Source organism: Nannospalax galili, unplaced genomic scaffold, assembly GCF_000622305.1.
Source record: "Nannospalax galili isolate Female #2095 unplaced genomic scaffold, S.galili_v1.0 scaffold167, whole genome shotgun sequence".
NCBI lineage: Eukaryota > Metazoa > Chordata > Mammalia > Rodentia > Spalacidae > Nannospalax > Nannospalax galili.
The window spans coordinates 3,809,105-3,830,294 of record NW_008358534.1 but is presented as its reverse complement, the minus strand read 5'-3'; the positions used below and the strand labels follow the sequence as shown (position 1 = coordinate 3,830,294).

General features: G+C 39.6%; 1 protein-coding gene across 7 annotated transcripts in view; it reads right to left on the bottom strand.

The window, feature by feature from the left end:
* Atp11c (ATPase phospholipid transporting 11C) overlaps positions 1-21,190 on the bottom strand; it is a 261,713-nt gene that overhangs the window by 239,436 nt on the left and 1,087 nt on the right. For 4 of the 7 annotated variants that reach the window (XM_029558012.1, XM_029558008.1, XM_029558013.1 and 1 more), the window contains exon 1: positions 20,973-21,173. Coding sequence is in view for 6 of the 7 variants with exons in the window: in XM_029558008.1 (XP_029413868.1) it covers positions 20,973-20,999 (27 nt within the window). In the remaining variant the exon portion in view is untranslated. Of the gene's footprint in view, positions 1-20,972; positions 21,174-21,190 lie in introns of those variants that run through there. The other 3 variants (XM_029558010.1, XM_029558009.1, XM_029558011.1) reach the window with 1 other exon arrangement.

The following is a 21,190-nucleotide window of genomic DNA, read 5'->3' as shown; positions in this document are numbered from 1 at the left end:
ACTATCTCAAAAACAAAAACAAGGGGCTGGAGAGAAAGATTGCTCAGTGGTTAAAAGTGCTTACTATTCTTGCAGAAGACCTGGGTTTTGGTTCCCACACCCACATCAAGCAGATCACAACCACCTATAATTCCAGTTACAGGGGGTCAGACACTATCTTCTGGCCTCCGTGGGCACCTGAATACATGTGGTGCAAATAAACTCATACAGGCACACACACATAAAATACATTTTTAAAACACAAAAGAAAACACTCAAGAAATATTGAAGAGATATTTCAGATTGGAAACATAACATGGTCCATAAACATATGTAGAGATGAATCATTAGTAATCAGAGAAATACAAATTAAGATCAGACTGAAATAAAATTTCACATACAATAGACTTTCCAAAAGAAAAGTCAAACAAGTATTGAAAATGTAAAACAATGGAAATTCATATACTGCTAATGTTAGAATATACTGATATGACTATTTTACTGAACAACTTCACTTCTTATAAAGTTCAAGACCTATAACAACTAGTGTCTATGAGATTTCCTACATACATGTCTGAGTGTATATGTATATGAATATATTTAGACACATACAGACATACCAAAAGACAGACAGTTCATACAAGTGCTGATCATAACAGCCCCCTTGACAAAAAACAAACAAAAAACTAAAAGAATACTGCAAAACACTGGTCCATCAAAAGTTATAGACAAGATCTAGGGAGATGGCTCAGTCTGTAGTACACTTGCCACAAAAGAATGAGGACTCTAGCCCCAACACCATGTAAAAGTCATGGCATGTGCCTGTAAATCCAGTTCCAGGGAAGCAGAGACAGGAGGATTCTTGGGGTTTGCTGGCAGACCTTGTCTCAAAAAACAAAGTGGAGGGCAGTTGTACAAAATACCCAATGTTAAGCTCTAGTTTCTCTACAAGCATGCATACACACATGCGCATGCATGCATGCATGCATGCATGCATGCATGGAGGGAGGGAGGGAGGAAGGAAGGAAGGAAGGAAGGAAGGAAGGAAGGAAGGAAGGAAGGAAACTACAAGCAAAAGGAGAGAGAAATCCAGGTATATTCCTATGATGCTTAATCTTGATTTGTCAACTTGATGGGAGTTAGAATCACCATGGAAACAAATCTCTGTGTGTGTCCATAAGATATTTTCTGCATTAGGTTGAGATGGGAAAAGCCACTCTAACTGAGGGTATTCTGTTTCATAATTGTGGACACAAAGTGAGCAACTACTTCCTGCTCCTGCCGCCATACCTTCCCAGCCATAATGGACTGTATCTCCCAAAACTATAAGCCAGAACAAATCCTTCATTTCTTAAATTGCTTTTGTTAGATATTTTCTTGCAATGAGACAAGGAACTAACACAATTCCCAAAGTACACTATTATTCATTATTGATAATGTGTAAACTACACCTATATTTTTTCCAAAAAAAAGGTGGGGGGGGCAGAGACTTCATAGGCCTGGAGAGATAGCTAGCAGTTGAGAGAATTTGCTGGTCAACCATGAGGACAGGAGTTTGGATTCTAGAACCTACATCAGACAGTTCAAACTCACCTGTAACTCCAGCTCCAAGGGATCAGATACCCTCTTCGGGCCTCCACAAGTACCTGCACACACATGTGCACACACACTCACACAGACAAATGTGCATATGCATACATATACATAAGTAAAATAAAATCTTAAACTATAAAGAATCCTACAAATGTAACACTGGTAAAAAAAATATTAGACATTTTGATAAAGCTCTAAATAAGAGAACTAAGTAGTGTATCATGTAGGCTTGAACATAAATTTGCTTAAATTTTTTTTGAGATAGTGTCTCACTATGTAGCCCAGGAACCTCAAATTTACCATGTAGACCAGGCTAACCTCAATTTCAAGATCTTCCTGTGTTTTTCTGAATGCTAGGATTACAAGTGTACACCACCACATTTTGCTTATATGAAGCAGTTTTGGTTTCTTTTGTCTTCATTTTTGCATATTAAATTGATTCTGAAAACCTGAAAGCAGTTAAGATAGCAGAGAGGTAAAAAGAGAGGGAAGTAGCACAAAAGTAGATAACATAATAATTCTTAAGTTAGGCAATTGGTATATAGGTGTTTATTATTATGCATTATATTTTACATCTATTCTCTATGTGCAAAATATTACACAAAGAAGTGTTTTAAAATAGAAGTGGTTTTCCCAAGACTTATACTGGTAGTTAGTAGAAGCAATATAACAAAAAATGCCCTGTACCTTACCTGAAGACACTTGCAAAATGCTAGGCACACATTAGAAACTAAGAGATACTTGTTAATGCATTGAGAATTTGATAATTACTTAAAATTATTAATTCTAAACACAGATGCTACAAATTAATTATGTCTTCTGATTTGATTAAATTTGAATTTATTTTGATTACATGGCTTCATTAGTATCTTTTATAAGTAACACATCGAGTTTATATAAGAATACTTTAATTACACTAACTTACAATTATTCTCCTGTATTTTTCATCAAGGTCAATAGTATAACCTAAGTTAACAAATGATAATGACTTTTAAAATAAAATTTATTTACAGGATCCCTTTCATGAATCGAGTCTCTTGCTATGGCTGCCATTCTTTTGGTTGAATCACAGACTATAATAAACGTAACATCCAATTCTGCTCAACTAAATTATTATTGGTTCTCAAACATATACATATGAACAACCCACTTACTTCCTATCTTATTCCTACTGTTCTGGCAGCTGCTACTCAGGGAGCCAATTCAAGAACTGCCTTTCTCTACCATTTGGTAACTGTTCATGAATAGAGATGAGTAAAAGTGTCTTTTGGAATAATTACAGGTAGCCACTGGTAAAAGCAGGGGTCCTGCTCACTAGGAAGCCTACCCACAATATTCTAGCACCATAACAGTTCCCTCCATTAGTGTTGTTTGCTAAGCAAATAATATAATAACGTTTAGTTTAATTCTAGAACATAGTGCTAACAAAGACATGTATTCTCATTTGAGTCCCAATCATTCAGGCCAATGTAAAACTGAACAGCATAGCTACTATTAAAAGCCATTGAACAGTATTTTTTCTAAAATTTGTCAATGTTTCTGTTCAAAGTACAGATGCTCAATTCAAACTCTTTACTACTGGTAGAGAAACTGAAATTTGAGGCAGAGAACAGGCATGAGAACTCAGAAGTCTGATATTTTAAGCAGAAACAGGTGAACAACTCAATAGACAATAGCAAGAATGACATTTGCTCCTAGACTGTGAGACTTAAAATCATAGTACTGAATTCTAAAGCTGAGAAAGAAGAGTAAATTAAGGTACAGGTGAAAGGGCTGAGCCTGAAATTCTGTATTTCTGCATCTCATACTTCTGAGCTCCCATTCATTAAGAAAGCTTTGGCAAACCACTCATGTTCTCTCTGTCCACTTCCTCGGCTGTAATGAAGAAGTTGCATTTCTACATGGTCTATAAACTCTTCTACCAGTGCTAGGACTCAGAGCCTTGAAGACTATAAAACACCAAAGCCATTTTACAGATGAAAAGATTTGCAAACTGTAATTATTTACTATTTGAAATCTAAAGACCTTTTTAATTTGTTCATTCATCTTCACATGATCCTGGGACATAAGGGTAATTTTATGTATCAACTTGATGGGTAAGCCTCATCTCATCAGCTGACTGCCTGAAAAGACCTGCCCTACAGTAAAGAAGAACACTTCCTGTCTGATGACCTTCAAGCTGGGACATCTGTTTTTCCTACCTTTAGAATTAAACTGAAACAGTGGTTCTCCATCCTGGAACTTGGGCCTAATACCCCTCATGACTGGAACTTACACGTTAGCTTATAGGTCTCCAGCTTTCCAGCTGCAGATCTTAAGACTTGTCAGATTAAATAATTCTGCGAGCCAATTCCTTATAATACACCTCTTTCTAAGTATATATCCTACTGATGTTATTTCTCTATAGAATCTTAATGAAAAATGTAATGTATATAAGGAACTAATGCTTCTAAAACACAACAGTTCCTGATACTAGTTTCTGCTGTTATACTTAATCATAAGAGGCCATAAAGAACAATCTACAGCTGACACAACTCTATAAACCTGCAGTTTATCGATAAAATCATGGATCAGTAATTCAAAGTTGTTTAAAATAATTATTTCTGCACACAGGCATCTTAATAGAACACAGCTGCCTAAGTGAAGGCAAAAATCACCAAAAAAAGATAAAGAATACCTGTTTGAGGACTGAGGTTGTAACTCAGTAGTATAGCAACTGATAAGGACTAGCATGTGTGAGGCTCTGGGTTCAATCTCCAGCACCAAAAAAGCCCCAGTGTAAATTTTGACACAAATAAACTAAAATTATTTCCATTTCCATGTGATAAGGGCTTAACTGAGACAATACTATCATTTCCAAATATCTAACACTCATTAAAATTAGAAAACATTCACAAACAATTCACGTTTCAGTAAGGCTGTTTTTAAAATGTTTAAAAAGGGCTAGAGAGAGCTCAGCAGTTAAGAATACATGCTGCTCTTCCAGAACACCTACATTCAATTCACAGCAATCACATCAGTGGCTTACAACCACCTGTAACTCCAATTCCTGGGGGATCTAATGTCTCTTGATTCCAAAGGCACCTACACTCATGTGCACATATTGACAGATACATATAATTCAAAATAAAAATAAACCATTAAAAATAAAAATTAAAAAATGTTTAAACAAGTACCTGTAAAGTATCTAGATTAAAAATTAGGGTACAACTGTGATTCTAACACCTGGAAGGTAGAAGCAGGAAGATCAAGAGTTCAATATAATCAATCCTCAGCTACACAGTGAGTATGAGACCAGACTAAGCTACATGAAACCTTGTTTTAAAAAACAAATGCAAAATTTTATCAAAGGGACCAATAAAATGAAAAAAAAGTTGTATTCATCCATTTGGTATTTATAATGAAGTAGGTACTGTTCACATAGTAATAAAATCGTTCAAGAAAAATCAATGTTATAAATGTCTAATTTGGGGCTTCTTAAACTCTTTCCATTTGTGACAGTTTTATTTTCCTGAAAAACTTCTACTTGACTATAAGTACGTAAAACACGTATACAAATCAAATGTCTACTAATAATAAATAATAAAAGGAGGAAATCAAATGGGGAACTAATAGGTTTCACTTTTATAGATGCGTTGTTGCATACAATGTGAATACATTTGCACTATTCAACTCAGCACTTTTAAAAGGGTTATGGTGGTAAATTTTATGTTATGTGTTTTTAACTGCAATGAAAAAGTTGTTTAAGCTGGGTGTGGTGGCATATGGCTATAATGCCAAGACTTGGGGAAGTGGAGTCAGTAGGATCAGAAACTTAATGTCAGCTGGAGCTACAAGAGATCCTGCCTCAAAAAAAAAAAATAAATAAATAAATAAAATAAAGTAAATAAATATAAGCCAAGTGTGGAGGTACATCCCCACAATTCCAGTACTCTAGAGGCGGGGGCAGAAAAATTAACACAACTCTTGAGGCCAGCCTTCTATGTAAAGAGTTCCAGATCAGCTAGGGATACAAAGTGAGACCTTGTCTCAAAAGAAAAAAAAAAAAAAAAAAGAGGACAAAAAGAAGCTTGGCAGTTCCTGAAAAAGTTAAACACAATTATAGTATTATCTAGCAATTCCACTCTAATACAATCATAAAAATTGAAAATATAGGGACTGGAGAGCCAGGTGTAGTGTGGCTCATGCCTGTGGAATCCCAGCACTCAGGAGGCAGAGGCAGGCAGATCTGTGAGCTTGAGGCCACCCTGGTCTACAAAGTGAGTTCCAGGCCAGGTGGGGCTACAGGGAGACCCTGTCTCAAAAAGACAAAAAAAAAAAGAGAAAGAAAATATAGGGACTAGAGAGATAGTTCCATAGTTAAGAGCACTGGCTGATCTTGTAGAGGACCTGGGTTTGATTTCCAGCACCCACACGGTGGCTAACAACTGCTAGTTCCAGAGGCTCCAATGCCCTCTTCTGACCTCTGCGGGCACTGAACAACAGGGGTGCATTTACCTACATGCCAGCAATACACTCATACACATAAAATTTAAAAAATAAAATGTGGTATGTCCATGTAATGGAATATTATTTAGACATAAAATGAATGAAGTATTGATACATGCTACTACTGTGTGATAGAATGTTGAAAATATTCTAAATAAAAGCAATCCCAACAGCAAACATACTTTTGGTTTTACTTGCTGGTTGATTGTTGTTGGGGTTTGTTTGGTTGGGTTTTTGTTTTTTGTTTTCTGAGACAGAGTCTCACTACATAGACGAGGCCTACCTCAAACTTATCCTCCTGCTTCAGCCTCCTGAATTCTAGGACTAGAAGTATAGCCACTAAACTCAGATGGATGATTTCATTAATGTAAAATTTCTGGAATTGGGAAAAATCAATAGAGGTAGCAGATTGGAGACCATCAGAGGCGCAGGAGGAAACAGAGTTAGGATTAAAAGCTGATAAACACACAGTTCACTTTTGAGATGGTGGAAGTATACTGAAATTAGATGGATGTACAATATCATGAATATGCTAAAACTCACTTAAATGTATATGTCAAAATAATGAATTTGTTATATGAATCATATCTCAGTTTTTACAATGAAATAGCAGGAAGTGAGGAATAATAAGAGCAATATCAGCAAAGTCTTTAAATAGAGAACAATGTAAAGTCACTGAAGGCTTTCAGGTATGCATGTGTAAAAGGTACTTCTGGTGTTGTACGGAGGATAAGTGAAGAACACAGGAATGGATAAGATCATCTATTGCAACGATCCAGATAAATGACAGTAGTAGTTTGAGCTTGGATGGTATGGGAATGAAAAGAATTGAGATTTGAAAAACTTTCAGATATGGAAAACTATTAGGTTTGCTGATTGATTAAATGTAGATGAAAAGAAAAGCAAGGGGCTAAGGGGCTAACTTAGTAAAGTACTTGCCATACAAAGAGTTTGATCCCTAGCACCCAAGTAAAAAGCCAGGTATGCTGGATAGCTTTAGTTGTCAACTTGACACACCTGGATAGAGGGAGCCTCAATTGGGGAATTTTCTCCATTGAACTAGCCTATGGCCATGTCTGTGGGGGTATTTCCTGGATTTCTGAGTAATGTGGGAGGGTCAAGTCCACTGTGGGCAGTGCCACACCTGGGCAGGTTGTTCTGTATTGTATAAGAAAGCAGGCTGAGCACGGGTCAGGGGAGCAAGTCAGTAAGTAGCACTCCTCAATAGCCTGTGCTCCAGCTCCTGCCTCCAGGTTCCTACTCTGAGTTCCTGTGTTGGGCTCCCTGATAAACTGTGACCCAGGAGATGTAAACCAAATAAATAAACCCTTTCCTCCCCAAGCTGGTATCAGTCAGAGTATTTTGTCACAGCAATGGAGAAACAAATTAGAACAGTAGGTGTGGTAGTACATGGTTATAATCCCAGTGCTGGGGAGCTGGAGACTGGTGGATCCCTGGAGCTCATTGGTCAGCTGGCCTAGCTTCCTTGGTGAGCTTCAGGACCCAATGAGAAACCCTGTCTTAAAAATTAGGTGGACCAGGGCTGGAGAGATGGTTCAGTGGATAAGAACACTGACTGTTCTTGCAGAAGACCAGGGTTTGAATCCCAGCACCCACATGGCAGCTAACAAAGGTCTGTAACTCCAGTTCCAAGGGATCTGACAGTCTCTCCTGTCTTCCACAGGCATTGCATGACATGGAAGCACTTACCTACATGCAGGCAATTACATGCATACACATAAAATAAAAATAATAAAATATTTAAAAAAACAAAGAAAAATTAAGTGGATGGTTCCTGAGGAAGACACCCAAGGTTGACCTCAAGGCTGACCTCAAGGTTGACCTCTGGCTTCCACATGCCTGTGCACCCATTACACATATATATATAAATATCCATACACATATATATAGACAGAAAAAGAAAAGGGAGTATGAAGAATGACTGCTTTGTCTCGTTTCTACACCTAGGGAGGAGATGATGCCAGTTACTGAAAGGTAGAAGACTGGAGGAGCAACAAATATGAAAGACACAGATGACTTGGACTAGAGTGCCAATAGTGAGAAAGCGGCATCAGTTGGATGATTATAAAAAGTTGTAATTCATGCTCTATTCTAATAATTCAGAATGTCTTCAGTCTTGAATACCTATTCGTAGCCATGTTATCTAATAGAAATAAGACACAAGTGTTAAATGTGCTCCTGAACAAAGGTTTTATTCTCAGCTTTTAAAACAAACATTTCTCAGCACTCAGGAAATCACTACTCTGGACTGATGAAGTAATTTTCTGGAAGTATACTCATCATTTAAGCCACACGACTGAAGTAACCAGTCACATAATTCTGTATGAAGCAGTGATTTACCATCACAAATGCTAATTTCATTCCAGTCCCTACCTTACTGCTCAAAACCAGAAGAGGCACTGGAGTTGTAGTTTTCAGAAACAAGTTTGAGATCTGTACAGCTATTGTAGAGACCTAAAATTACCTCAAGTTTTAGTATGCCCTCTAATAAACTAAACCTTACTATAGGAAACATAAAGCACTGAAAATCAAGGTTGCAAACATCCTGCTGTGCTACAAACTAGATGTTTGTGTCTTTGTCCTGCCAAATTTATATGCAGAAATCCTAACACCCACTATGCTATTAAGAGGTGGCACTTTGGGGAGATCAGTTAGGTAATGTGGGTGGAGTTAAGGGAAATGGGATTAGTACCCCTTCAGCTAGAACAAGAGCCAGTGTCTCCTTCCAAATATCTACTGTACTTAGTGCATTTGCTACTCAAGAGGACATAGCCAGGTATGATGACCAGAATGCTTGCCCATAATCCCAACACTGGGCAAAAGGAGCAGGAGTTTGAGATCAGCCTAGGCTACATGATACCCTGACTCCAAAAGATCAAAACAAAGAGTCAGGCGTGGTGACACATGCTTTTAGTCCTAGCACTCGGGAGGCAGAGGCAGGCAGATCTCTGTGAGTTCAAGGGCAGCCTGGTCTACATAGTGAGTTCCAGGCCAGCTGGGGCTACAGGGAGACCCCATCTCAAAAAGTCCAAAAAAAGGACACTGATAACCTATTGGACTCCTATAAGGATTGATCCTATACGTATATCTTCTGTCTCAAGAACAGAACTGTACCTTATATCCTCTGTGGCCCCTAATAGGGCATGAATATTCAAAGAAAGCTTGTGCACTGAGTAGGGTGACACATGTCTTAAACACCAGCACTGGGGAAGCAGAGACAGGCAGATGTCTGTGAAACCAAAGGCCAGCTAGTTGGTTCTACATAGTTCCAGGCCAGCTGGGGCTACAGAGAAAACGGGTGTCTCATAGGCTTTTAAAAAAGCAGCCTAAGTTGTGCATGGTGGCACATACCTACAGTCTCAGTTACTCCAGCCAATAGAGCTTCTCTCCTTTTGTGAGTATGTGTGTGATATGTGAATTTATGTGTGAGTTTGTGTTTGTGTGTGTGTGTGTGTGTCTGCGTGTGTGCGCCCATGTTTGTGTGGGAGGTGCAGCTGCACATGCGTGGAGGTCAGAAGACAACTTTTGGGTATCAGTCCTCACTTTTCCACTTTGTCTGAAACAGGGTCTCTTGGCAGCTTTGGCAAGCAGGCTTCTTCTAGAGAGTCTCCTGTTTCTGCCTCCCATCTCCCAGTAGGGCTGTATTAGGATTATACACTTAAACTACTGTATTCTGCTTTTATGTGGGCTCTGAGTGTCTGAACTCATCATCAATCAAGCACTTTTACCCACTGAGCCAATTCCCCAGCCCATGTCTCCTTTAAAATAAGATAAAAAATAAAAAGAAGTGGAGATGGAGAGATGGCTCAGTGATTAAGAACAGTGGATGTTCTTACAGAAGACCCGGGTTTGAATCCCAGCACCCACATGGCAGCTAACAACTGTCCATAACTCCAGTCCCAGGGGATTGGACAGCCTCTTCTGACCTCCGCAGGCACTGCATGACACGGGTGCACTTACCTACATGCAGGCAATACACACATACACATAAAATAAAAATAATAAATTTTTTTTAAAAAATGAAAAGAAGAAAAGCTAAATTTTGACTATACTATAGATCCCTTAAGCCATACTACCACAAACTACATTAATTGTGAAGCTTAAAGGACATCCCCACCGCTCACACAACAGGTGTAACTTACATAATCTTCTCTACCCAGCTGTTATTTGTGACAATTCCCTACTGGCTTCTGCTCCCTAATGATCTGCAGAATTGCTGACTCTTCAAATGTGGTTTCCTTGTTTATTCCCTGCCCAAATCAGGAAAGAACTGTTATTTTTCCTTTGTAACAGTAAATAGGCTGAAATTTGAAACAAATCAGAGAGCTCTTCCAGGGGATTTCAATTATTACAAAACTCATCTTGGAAGAAAACACTATTTGTAAATATGGCTTTAAAATTCACTTGTTAGTCCAAGAATTTTTCTCGTTTTTTTCCCTTTTAGATTACAACAAAAACACTCTTTGATATACTTGCTACGTGGAACTGTTTTGCCTAAAAGAATCTTTACATTTGGTGCCTATGGACTAAGAGCTAGCCATGTATAGAACTGGATAAGGGAAAGGTGCAAATGAAATGTTGAGAAGGTGAACAAATGTACTGAACAAGGAGAGATTGGGGCAGTAATGAAAGTCCAAATAGGAAGGAATCCACGAACTTGGTGATGCTCCAGAGAGGAAACCAGCAAGTGTTGACGCTAAACTGGCAGAAACATCAATACTTCCTGGCTCCCCCACTGGGTACATCAATTTACCACCGCCAGGTTGCTCTTCTGCTGCAAGTGACAAATGGTGAATGCTGTCAACAATAAGAAATGACTCATAATTTGGATGTGTGGCAGTGATAGCAATGAAAAGGTATGATTGCTAGAAGTATCAGATATAGACTCAACTCTGCTGCTTAGTTTAATGACCTTGGGAACGTCATTTCTCTCCAATATTACTATTTCATAGCAACAGTATATAACAGAGTAATCATAGAAAGTCTGAGATTGCTATTCTTTGGGGTTGTTTTGTTTTTCTGAAACAAGGTCTAACTATGTAGCCCTGATGGCCTAAAACTCACTATGAAGGCCAGGCTCAAATGCAAGAAAACTGCCTGCCACTGTGTGTGTTGGGATTACCACCACACTCAACAGAGATTGCTATTCTTAAAAAGGTCTGATTCTAAGGCTAGTCCTTGGCTGGTGACTGGGTATTTCAAGAGCGTTTCTATCACTCTAACTGGTAAGAGTAATATGATGTGACCACACATCTGTAATCCCAGGACTCAGGAGGCCGAGGCAAAAGAATCACCTGAAGTTTGAAAGCAACCTAGTGTAGAGAGTTCCAGGACAGCCAGGGCTACACAGGAGACCCTGTGTCAAGAAATAAAAAACAGGGTGGAGAGATGACTCGGTAGTTAAGCGCACTGGCTGCTCCTGCAGAGAACCAGGGTTCAATTCCCAACACCCACATAGCAGCTCACAAATATCCCTAACTCCAATTCCAGGGGAATCTGACACCCTCTTCTGACCTCCACAGGCATTCCACAACAAGGGTGCACCTACAAACATACATACAATACACTCATACACTTAAAATAAAAATAATACAACATAAAAAAGTAGTATGGTGTGCTGAAAATTTTTGTATAAATAATATTTAGGCCATATATCTGCTTCCTTCCACAAGTTTGAAATTTGTGTGCATAACAGTTTTAGGGTGCCCAAATGACTAGTCCCAAATTAAGAAATCAGGGCACAAAGTTACGAACAGTTTCCTGACAGACATTTTACACAAGGTGTCACAACTCACTAAAGGAATTAAGTAAACCCTTAGTGATTTCAATGTGGAAGGACTGTTGGAAACCTGTATGTAGTTTCCTGCAGAATTTGTCCCATTCATCTTTTCTCTTTGCTGACTTCGCTTTGCAACCTTTTACTGTCTTAACAACAATGGCAATATCTATATACTAAGACCTAAATTCCTGCCAGTGAACTATGGAACCTGAGGGTAAGTTAGTGTTGCATGATATAGCAAATATTTATGCAATAACCTTATGAAGTATTGTTATTCTTATTCTATAGATCAGGAAACTGAAGTACAGAGTAGTAAATACAAAGCGTACTTTAAAGTAAGTATTTTGGTGTTTCCTATACAATACCTGGATGTTCCCAAACTTTAGCAAGCCTAAGAACCAGTTGGAGTACTTGCTAAAGTGCTGCTTTGAGTTCAGTAGGTTTGAGGGTAAGAAATCTATATTTATAACAAGCACCACAGATAATTCTTATGTAAGTGGTCCCAAGGACCACATTTAAAGAAATACTCTGAGCCAGGCCTGATAATGCAGAACAGTAGTCCCAGTTACTAGGAGAGTGAGACAGGAGGATTGCAAGTTCAAGGTCTGCCTGTGCTACAATGTGAGTTCAAGGCCAGCATGGTAAAATTCAGTCTCAAAATTGAAATGGGGGCTGAAGAGATGGCTCAATGGGTAGAGTACTGGCTACTCTTTAGAGGACCTGGATTTTGTTTCCCAGCATCTGAGTGATAGCTAATATCCATCCTTAATTCCAATTCCAAGGTATCTAATGTCCTCCTTGGGCACTAGGCATGCACATGGTATACTAACATACATGGAGGCAAAATACTCAAAAACAAAGAATAAAAACAAAATAAACTGGGGCTGGAGAGATGGCTCAGTGGTTAAGAACACTGGTTGTTCTTGCAGAAGACCTGGGTTCTAATCCCAGCACACACATGGCAGCTGACAACTGTCCCTAACTCCAGTCCCAGCAGATCCAACAGCCTCTTCGGACCTCCATGGGCATTGCACAGCACGGGTGCACTTACCTACATGCAAGCAATACACACATACACATAAAATAAAAAATAATAAAATTTAAAAGCTCCTTTAAAAAATAAAATAAATAAACTTAGAAAAACTAAAAACAAAAATTTAAAGAATAGGCTGGCGATATAACTTAGTGGTAAAAGGCTTGCCATATCTTCAATTCCCAGTACAGAAAATTTTAAAAAAAAATTTTTGCTGTATATGAGCTACAGCCTGCAGTGCCCAATTTCTCAGCTAAGTAGTAAGCTGTAATGTAGGACTTTATTAATCCTTTTAACAAGTTTGAGACTTATTTCACAATACAACTGCAAATCCTTCACCATTCGTCTGACACCCCCCCAATTTAGATATTTGAGACAGTCAGTCTCTCTCTCTCTCTCTCTCTCTCTCTCTCTCTCTCTCTCTCTCTCTCCCCATATATATATAATAGCCAAGGCTATCTTTGAACTTACTGCTATAGCTGAGGTTAGCTTTGAACACTTGATCCTCCTGCCTCCACCACCATAGTGCTAGAATTGCAGGTGTGAACCACCATGCCAAATTTGTTCTGCCTTTGTGCTACCTTACATTCTAACCACTAAATAAGGGATATCCTGAATCCAAATAAAGTATACTTACCACAAAGAGTCAAATGACATAAAGGAGATGGGCGTGGTGGTATCTACCCATAATCCCAACATTTGGGAGGCTAAGGCCAGAGGATTCAGAGTTCAAGACCAGTCTGATCTACAGAGCAAGTTCCTGGCCAGTTCCTAGGGCTACATAGTGAGACCCTGTGTGAAAAATCCAACCAACCCACCGATCAAACAAACAAATAAGGATACAACAAAGCTCTTCTGGAGTTAACACTGAAGCTCTGTTTTTCAAAAACAAATCTGATGTGTTGGTGGCATCAGAAACCATAAACGTTATCAACTAAACTTAACACAAAGCATACAGATGTACTTAGAATTTTACAAGTTGAAGATAGTATATTAATTGCAGTGTTTTATGAAATGCCAAGAAAAGGGAAAGGGCTATTTTTCTGCTGAATAGAGAAAAGAGTCTCAGTAAAGGGCAAATATTTTTTCTCATTCAAAATAATAGCGTAGCATACCGTCCAGTGAAAAAGATATTACTTTCACTGCTATTTATTCTTTTTTTAACTCAGTCAAAAACACAGAGGTTTCTTGGTGGCTGTTTCTTCAACTGGTCATTTTATACCAGTTATCAATGGCTTACCTTGTGTTGTCAATTCAGTTCAAATCAATTCACAAGTACTCACTGGATATCTGCTGTTTACCTGATGCCATGCTCGTGCAAAATCATTGCCAAGAACACTGTTCTGATTTTCTTGAGAACATATTGGTGAAGAGATGAAACTAGGAAAAGTGCCATCTCCTTAATACCTCAAGATAACACGGAATAGAGGAGCCAAAGAAACAAATGATACCTGTTTAGGGTACACTTCACTAATCATCCTGTATTCTATTAAATATGGGACAAGAGATCAATGAGAGTCTTTACTTTACAAATGCAGATTAACCTCCTAAACGGGATATTGCTAGTCCAAAACCATTTATAAACCATTGCTTTTATAATCAAGAAGTCAGCCAAACCAGCAATCCATCTATCCACTGCAGTAATTGAGGGGCTGCTTGCCAATGTGCATAGGACATCCCACGCCCATATCTGCAGTGCTGAACACTCATTCATCATTAATCTGCAGTAATGTTAACATATGCTGCAGCTGTACTAATATGTTTATTTTATGATTACTGCTGATCTTCACTTACACAAGGCCAAGAAAATACACATTAAGTGGATGGAAATAAACTTGAGAAAAGCACCCAACTTTCTTGAAGAAGTCGGAACCTTCCTCCATCCAACCAGAAAACACCCCCGCCCCATCTCAAGGATTTCCCACATCAGAAGTTAATTTGTTCAAAGCACTACAGTTATATAGGAATCTCAAACACTGGGAAGGAAAAGGGTGTTTTTATTTTGAATCCTATGACTCTGCGTCTTTGAGAAACTGGTCATCTATACTAGATAAGCCTCCAACCTTGACTTTTTCCATCACTCAGCAAACCAGTATTTGAATTCACAAAATAAGCTGGTTCTTTGCACATCATGCAGACACAGTGAAGTTATCTGTGATTCTTCCAGAGGCCACTGGTGATCCTGCCTAGAGCACAGTCCACTAGCACTTGGGTGAGGAAATAAGCTCATTTGGACAGCTGTATCAATATGAAAATGGCCAGGTTCACCTAACCGAATCTCATCTCTGCTAGAAGTCCATCCACTAAGAATATTAAGCTGCATATTAAGCTACACTCTTTACTCCCAGCACTTAGAAGACAGAAGTAGGAAGATTTCTGTGAGTTTGAGGCCAGCCTGGTCTATCTAGTGAGAGTTCCAGGCCAGCCAGACCCTGTCTAAAAAAATATTGGAAACTATCAGATATATGGCCACTCAACAGTACCTATGAAAGCCTGAAGTATTAGTAATACTCACAAACAAAACCAATAAATAAGAAACCCTTAGTGAAAGACATTTAGGAGTCATTCTCAATTTTGGATTGCTTAAATACAGAAGTGGGGCAGAGACCAAAATCTGTTCTACCTATATAAAGATTTGTTTCAAGTCAGACATGGTGGCACATGCCTGTAATTCCAGCACTTGGGAAGCTCAGGCAGATGGATTCCTAGGGGGTTCAAGACTAGGCTGAAAGTTCATAGAGGATAACAACAGGCAAACCAGGGCTACAAAGCAAGACTCTATCTTAAAGAGAGAAGAAAAGAGACATATTAATAGCTGTACTGATTTATTGTAAATGACTAATTTATTTCAAGTTTTAGTGGGTCAACCTAACATCTATTTGGAAAAGAGCAATTTGCTAAGCAAATCAAGGGTGTCAACTGCAACCAGACTTTTAATTTGGCATTTAAACAACCAGAAAAATAACAGATTATAAAATCTATTTTTGGTAGAAAATCTATTTTGCTAAGTATATAACATTAACTTACTCATAAAGAGCAAATTTTGTGGTATACCACAAATTATATAAGTGTAGTCACCATGCCTTCTATATCTGTAGTCATGAATATAATAATTAAAGCACCTCAGGACAAGAATATAAGAATCTTGTCTACCTTGCTCATGTGTCCCCAGGACCTACTGCAGTGCCCAGTCTATAGTAGATGCTTACTTGAGTATCTATTGAATGAAATAGTGCTTCCAATAACATAAAATGACTGAATCACCTAAGATTATATTATGGTCAGTATAGCATAAGCCCTAAATGCATTTATTGTAACAATCAGTAATATGGTATACCCTCGATTAACTAGAACTCCTCATTCTTTGATCACTTTGGATAAGGAAGAGGTTTACTTTAAAATACTTTATTATTTTTATTTTATGTGTATGAGTGTATTGCCTGCATGCATGTAAGTGCACCCATATCATGCAATGCCTAAGGAGGTCACAAGAAGTGCCAGATACCCCTGGAACTGGATTTATAGATGGTTGTAAGGCACCATGTGGGTGCTGGGACTCGAACCTGGGTCTTCTGCAAGAACAGTCAGTGCTCTTAATCCCTGAGCCATGTCTCCAGCCTCTGAAGGGGTTTACTTTAAATCCCTGTCACGAATTAAAGATTATGTATGTGAAACATTTAAAAGTTCTTCTCTCAACAGTATGTATTAAACATGTACTAGGCATCAGGCATGGTGCCAGGACCTAAAGACACTATGAACTGTCTCTACCCCAGTTGCTTTCAGTCTAGAGCAGCCTTTCTCTACTGGGATCCTCCTCCAATTGTGTAGGAAAGAAGTTTATTTATTTATTTATTTATTTTATTTTTTTGACAGAGTCTCACTAAGTAGCACTACCTGGTCTGGAACTCACTATTTAAACCAGGCTGGCCACCAACACACAGATACACCAGCCTTCTTCCAAGGGCTAGGATTAAAGGTATGCACTACACCCAGTAAAAATTAATATATACATATATACATATGATGTGTACCCTAGAGAATTAGGCCTTTTCTCCCACTTGAGAAAACACTGGACTAGAAAATCATACAAATTAAAAGGCAATTATAACGCAAAATGATAAAAAAGGTTGCTTTAGGAAGGGGAAAATTCAACTGTCAGATCTACAAGTGTTCAAGAAGCCAAAATGTACAGACTTTTGTAATAATTATGTAAATGCAAAAATATTACAATCCGCATATGCAGCTATATTTCAAAGCATAACAAAATAAAATCAGTATATTTGACACTCAGCACAGAGGCCATGGTTATTAGGGAAATGAAACAGAAAAAGATATATTTAATTACCCTGATAATTTAACCAGAAAGCCAAAAACCTTACTCCTGGAAAAAAGCAATTACCTGAATAATTCTGTTAATTGCCTCCATATACATGATTTCACTAAAGTGGCCTTGGACTCAAAGCAATAAATTAGCTACCCAGTTCATTAATTTTTATTTTCCATTTTTAGCCTTATTTAGAATTTTCATTCTTTGTTATGAAGCCTTTTCCAGTCACTTTGGTAACACATTTTCTGTAAAATGTTATCACTGTATGCTACATGGTTTGTGGACCCACGCAGTTGAGAGCTTTTTAAAATGAGTGATACAAATTTACTCTGGTTTTCCATACTGGTAACAGGTTTTCATTATCAATGATCTACACCACTGTCAAATGCCAGTCTGACATGCTAAACTGACAGTACTCACCTGACAAAAGCACCTATCTCCATCAAGGTATCTTATTTTAATCTTCAGCATGAAATAATTTAATAAACCAGAAAGGAGAAATCTGTGTTAGACCTTTAAGCCTATAGATTATGAAATTTACAGAACACTATAAAATTCTTATAATCACTAGGCATTTTATTAAAGGATAACACTGAGGAGTTCAATGACCCTTAAGTCAAGATTCAAGTAATCTGGACTTCTGATTAAATAATATGCATTGAACTAAATAAAATGAATATATAAAACTAGCACTATTTATTCTATTTACAGAAATACTAACTGGGAACAAGTAGCATTTTTACTGTATCTAAGACATAACTCTTGAATCCCTACATGCCTAAATCTGAAAATGCTGTACACCGAATTCACCAATTTCTTTCTAACTTAAACCATCAAACCGTGACCATGTTGGTCCAAATCTGTGATGCCAGCATTCAGGAGGCTGAGGCAGTAGGATGGGGAGTTCCAGGCCAGACTAGACTATAGAATGACACTGTCTGCAGAAAGAAACAGAAAAGGTTGTCAAAAGGAAACTGGAAGGTGGAGGCAGGAGCATCAGTAATCCAAGGTCATTCTCAGCTGCACAGTGAGTTTGAGGCCATCTGAGCTACATGAGACCCTGCCTCAAAAATTTTTTCCAAAAGTTGTAATTCATCAGAAAGGAAGGACAGTTATTAGTAACAAAGATGTCATGCTATGGCCATACCCTTTAAAAGTATGTGGCACATGCCTATAGTCCCAACACTAGGGAAGCAGAGGCAAGCGGACTTCCATGAGTTCAAGGCCAGCCTGTTCTACATAGTGAGTTCCAGGACAGCTGGGGCTACAGGGAGACCAAAAAAAAAAAAAAAAGTACAGTTAATCAGTATTTCTTTTAGCTCAAAAACAGGGGAGATGGAAATAAATGGGTTTTTTTTTAATGACTCAACAAACACAACTCAGCTATACAGAAGGTATGATTTCTAAGCTATGCTTACTTCCCATATTAGGTATAAAATACAAAGAAAGCTTTGTTTTAAGATGCAGTCCTCTATCATTCAATGACCACAACTATAATCAATACTAGTATAATTTATTTAACACTAAAAGCCTATTTCAGATGCATATATGACTGCCCCAAAACAATTACTTTTGAAAGGAATTCAGAGCCCAATCTCTAAAATATTAAAACAATTATAAGGACAGCATAGAACTTAGACTACATCTACTTTGCTGTGTAAGTCTGCAAGTTCCAACTATTTAATTTAGTGGTCTAGTGATTTAAAGGTGAGTGCTACTAAAAGAATCTGCTTCAAGGCAGAAGAGGACAAAGCATGTGGTTCACTAATCTAAGGGATGTAAAATTTGCCCATACCCCCAAATTTAAAGCCCTATCTGCCAATGAGAATTTTATAGTGTTTGATGGCATATTCAGGCCAACGATTTGCAGTTTAATTCCTTAGTTCTAGGTCCTAGGTCTTAGACAGAACTCCTAAGAACCTTCCAGCTTACTACACTGGAACAAATTCTTAGGACTTGCCATGGTCATGGTTGTGCAGGAAACTGTAAGGAGCTGGACATCTGAGTTGAAACAATGAGGTCAAAGCTCCCTTCAGTATGAGCAAAAACGATTCTCTGCGGAGATCCTGGGCGAGATGCAAAGTACTAGCAGGCTGGCACCTAGACAACTGCTGCAAATTGTACTGCATGCCCCAGCTTTGAGGCCAACACTGCTTAATTCCTACACTGATACAATGCAGATCAACGCTTAGCCAGAGAAATCTAAAAGGGATTTTTTTTTCGACCAACAGGCAGGTTGTCCAATTCCAAATATCCAAATCCTTAAAAAATGGGATTTCAACGTATCAATTTTAAGCAAATGGATTTAATATGATCCAGAAATCAGCTTTTTTCTAGCATGAGTGCCTTGTGCAAAGATTGCCTTTTCCATAAATATTACAATTAGCTTTCTTGTCACCTTTTGCTTTCCTTCACCCTGAAACAACCAACACTTCAAAAATCACAAGAACCCATGTGAAGGAGAAACAGGAGGTATAATGCTCCTTTACAGTCTCAGGCACAGTGTGAGAAACAAATTTGAGTCACTTGCTCCACCAAACACCCAGCACAAGCCGTTTCCTATGGCTCCCAAGATTCCTGATACATAGTTAATAACGGGTCCCACCTTCATACTGTATGTCTCTGAATGAAATAAATATCTAGCAAAAAACGTATCACTGTTATGCTGATGATAGTACTGATGATGAAGGGGATGTACAAGGAGGACTGTGAGCCAGGATACATTTGTGAAAGTTTCAAATGTAGAAAAAAGGACAGTAAATTCATCTGACCTACAGAAAATATCAGCGATGTTCTGATAAGGAATGCTAGAGTAAAGGTCACCAAACTGTCAAGTTCTTAAATCTTCCTAAAGCGAACAGGGGACAGCAACCGGCATCCCTTCTTTTCTTCACTACAGAAGCATCAACATTTGAAGACGAACCCTTTCTTGCACATCATTGGCAGGCATAAAATCCTATTCCCGCCACCTCCTCTTCTGGAAATTAGGGAAGTTGCTCCCAACAGCAGCCTAGAAGTAACCGGCCCTACTTTCTCCATTCTACACGTTCCCAGCAAGAGTAAACAGGTTACTCCAAAGAGTTAGCCGTCCCATTTGCCCAGGGCTGGCGGAGGGCTGGGAAAGGGGAAAGGTGGTGCGGGGCTCATGGCAGTGCAGGGTTCCGCAACCTGGCGCAGCCTCCCCGCGTGGCCGGCCGCCCCAGCCCACACAGCCCGCCGCCCTCGGAATGATCCCGGCCTCAAGGAGAGGGTGCGGGCTGCATCCTCAAAGTTTGCGGGGCTTCCGGTCAGCAGCCGCCTCCCGAGCACGCGAGGCAGAGTCCTGCTGGATCTTCAGCTCCTCTACGAGCCACAGTGGCAGGTCTGAGTTTACCTCCATGTGCTCGTCGCAGAGGAAACAAAAGAAAGCTTCCTCCCAGATAATCAAACGCCATCTTCCACTAATTGGCAAACTGAGGGACCTCGGGGAGCCCCCCACCTCCCGCCCTGGGCGATCCCCGGTCTTGAGGGAGAGCTCTCAGAGCCCCGGGGTAGTCCCGGGCTCCACAGTCTTGCACGCCAGGGTGGGACAGCCAGAACCCCACCTCCCTCCCTCCCCACCCGCCTCCCTCCCCACCCGGCCACCCGAGCGCAGAGCTTCCGCTAGCAGGTTAAGGGGGGAGGGTGTCGTCCCGCCGGTCCCTTCAGAAACCCGACAGGAGGGGAGGACTGGCGAAGGGTCCACCTCCGGAGCGAGGAGCCGCGGTACTCACCAAACGGTTCAAGGTCCGGCGGAACATCGCGTCCGAGGCTGCGGGGCGCCGAGCTGGGCTCCACTGGGCTGTCTGTGAAGGCGCCGTCCACAAAACACACTGCGGCGGGGCCGGCGGCGCAAGGCGGACAGCCAGGAGGGCAGCGCCGCTACCAGCCCGCCGCCCGCCCTCGTCGTCGTCGTCGTCGTTGTCGTCGCGCGCCCCCGCCCCCGGCTGCC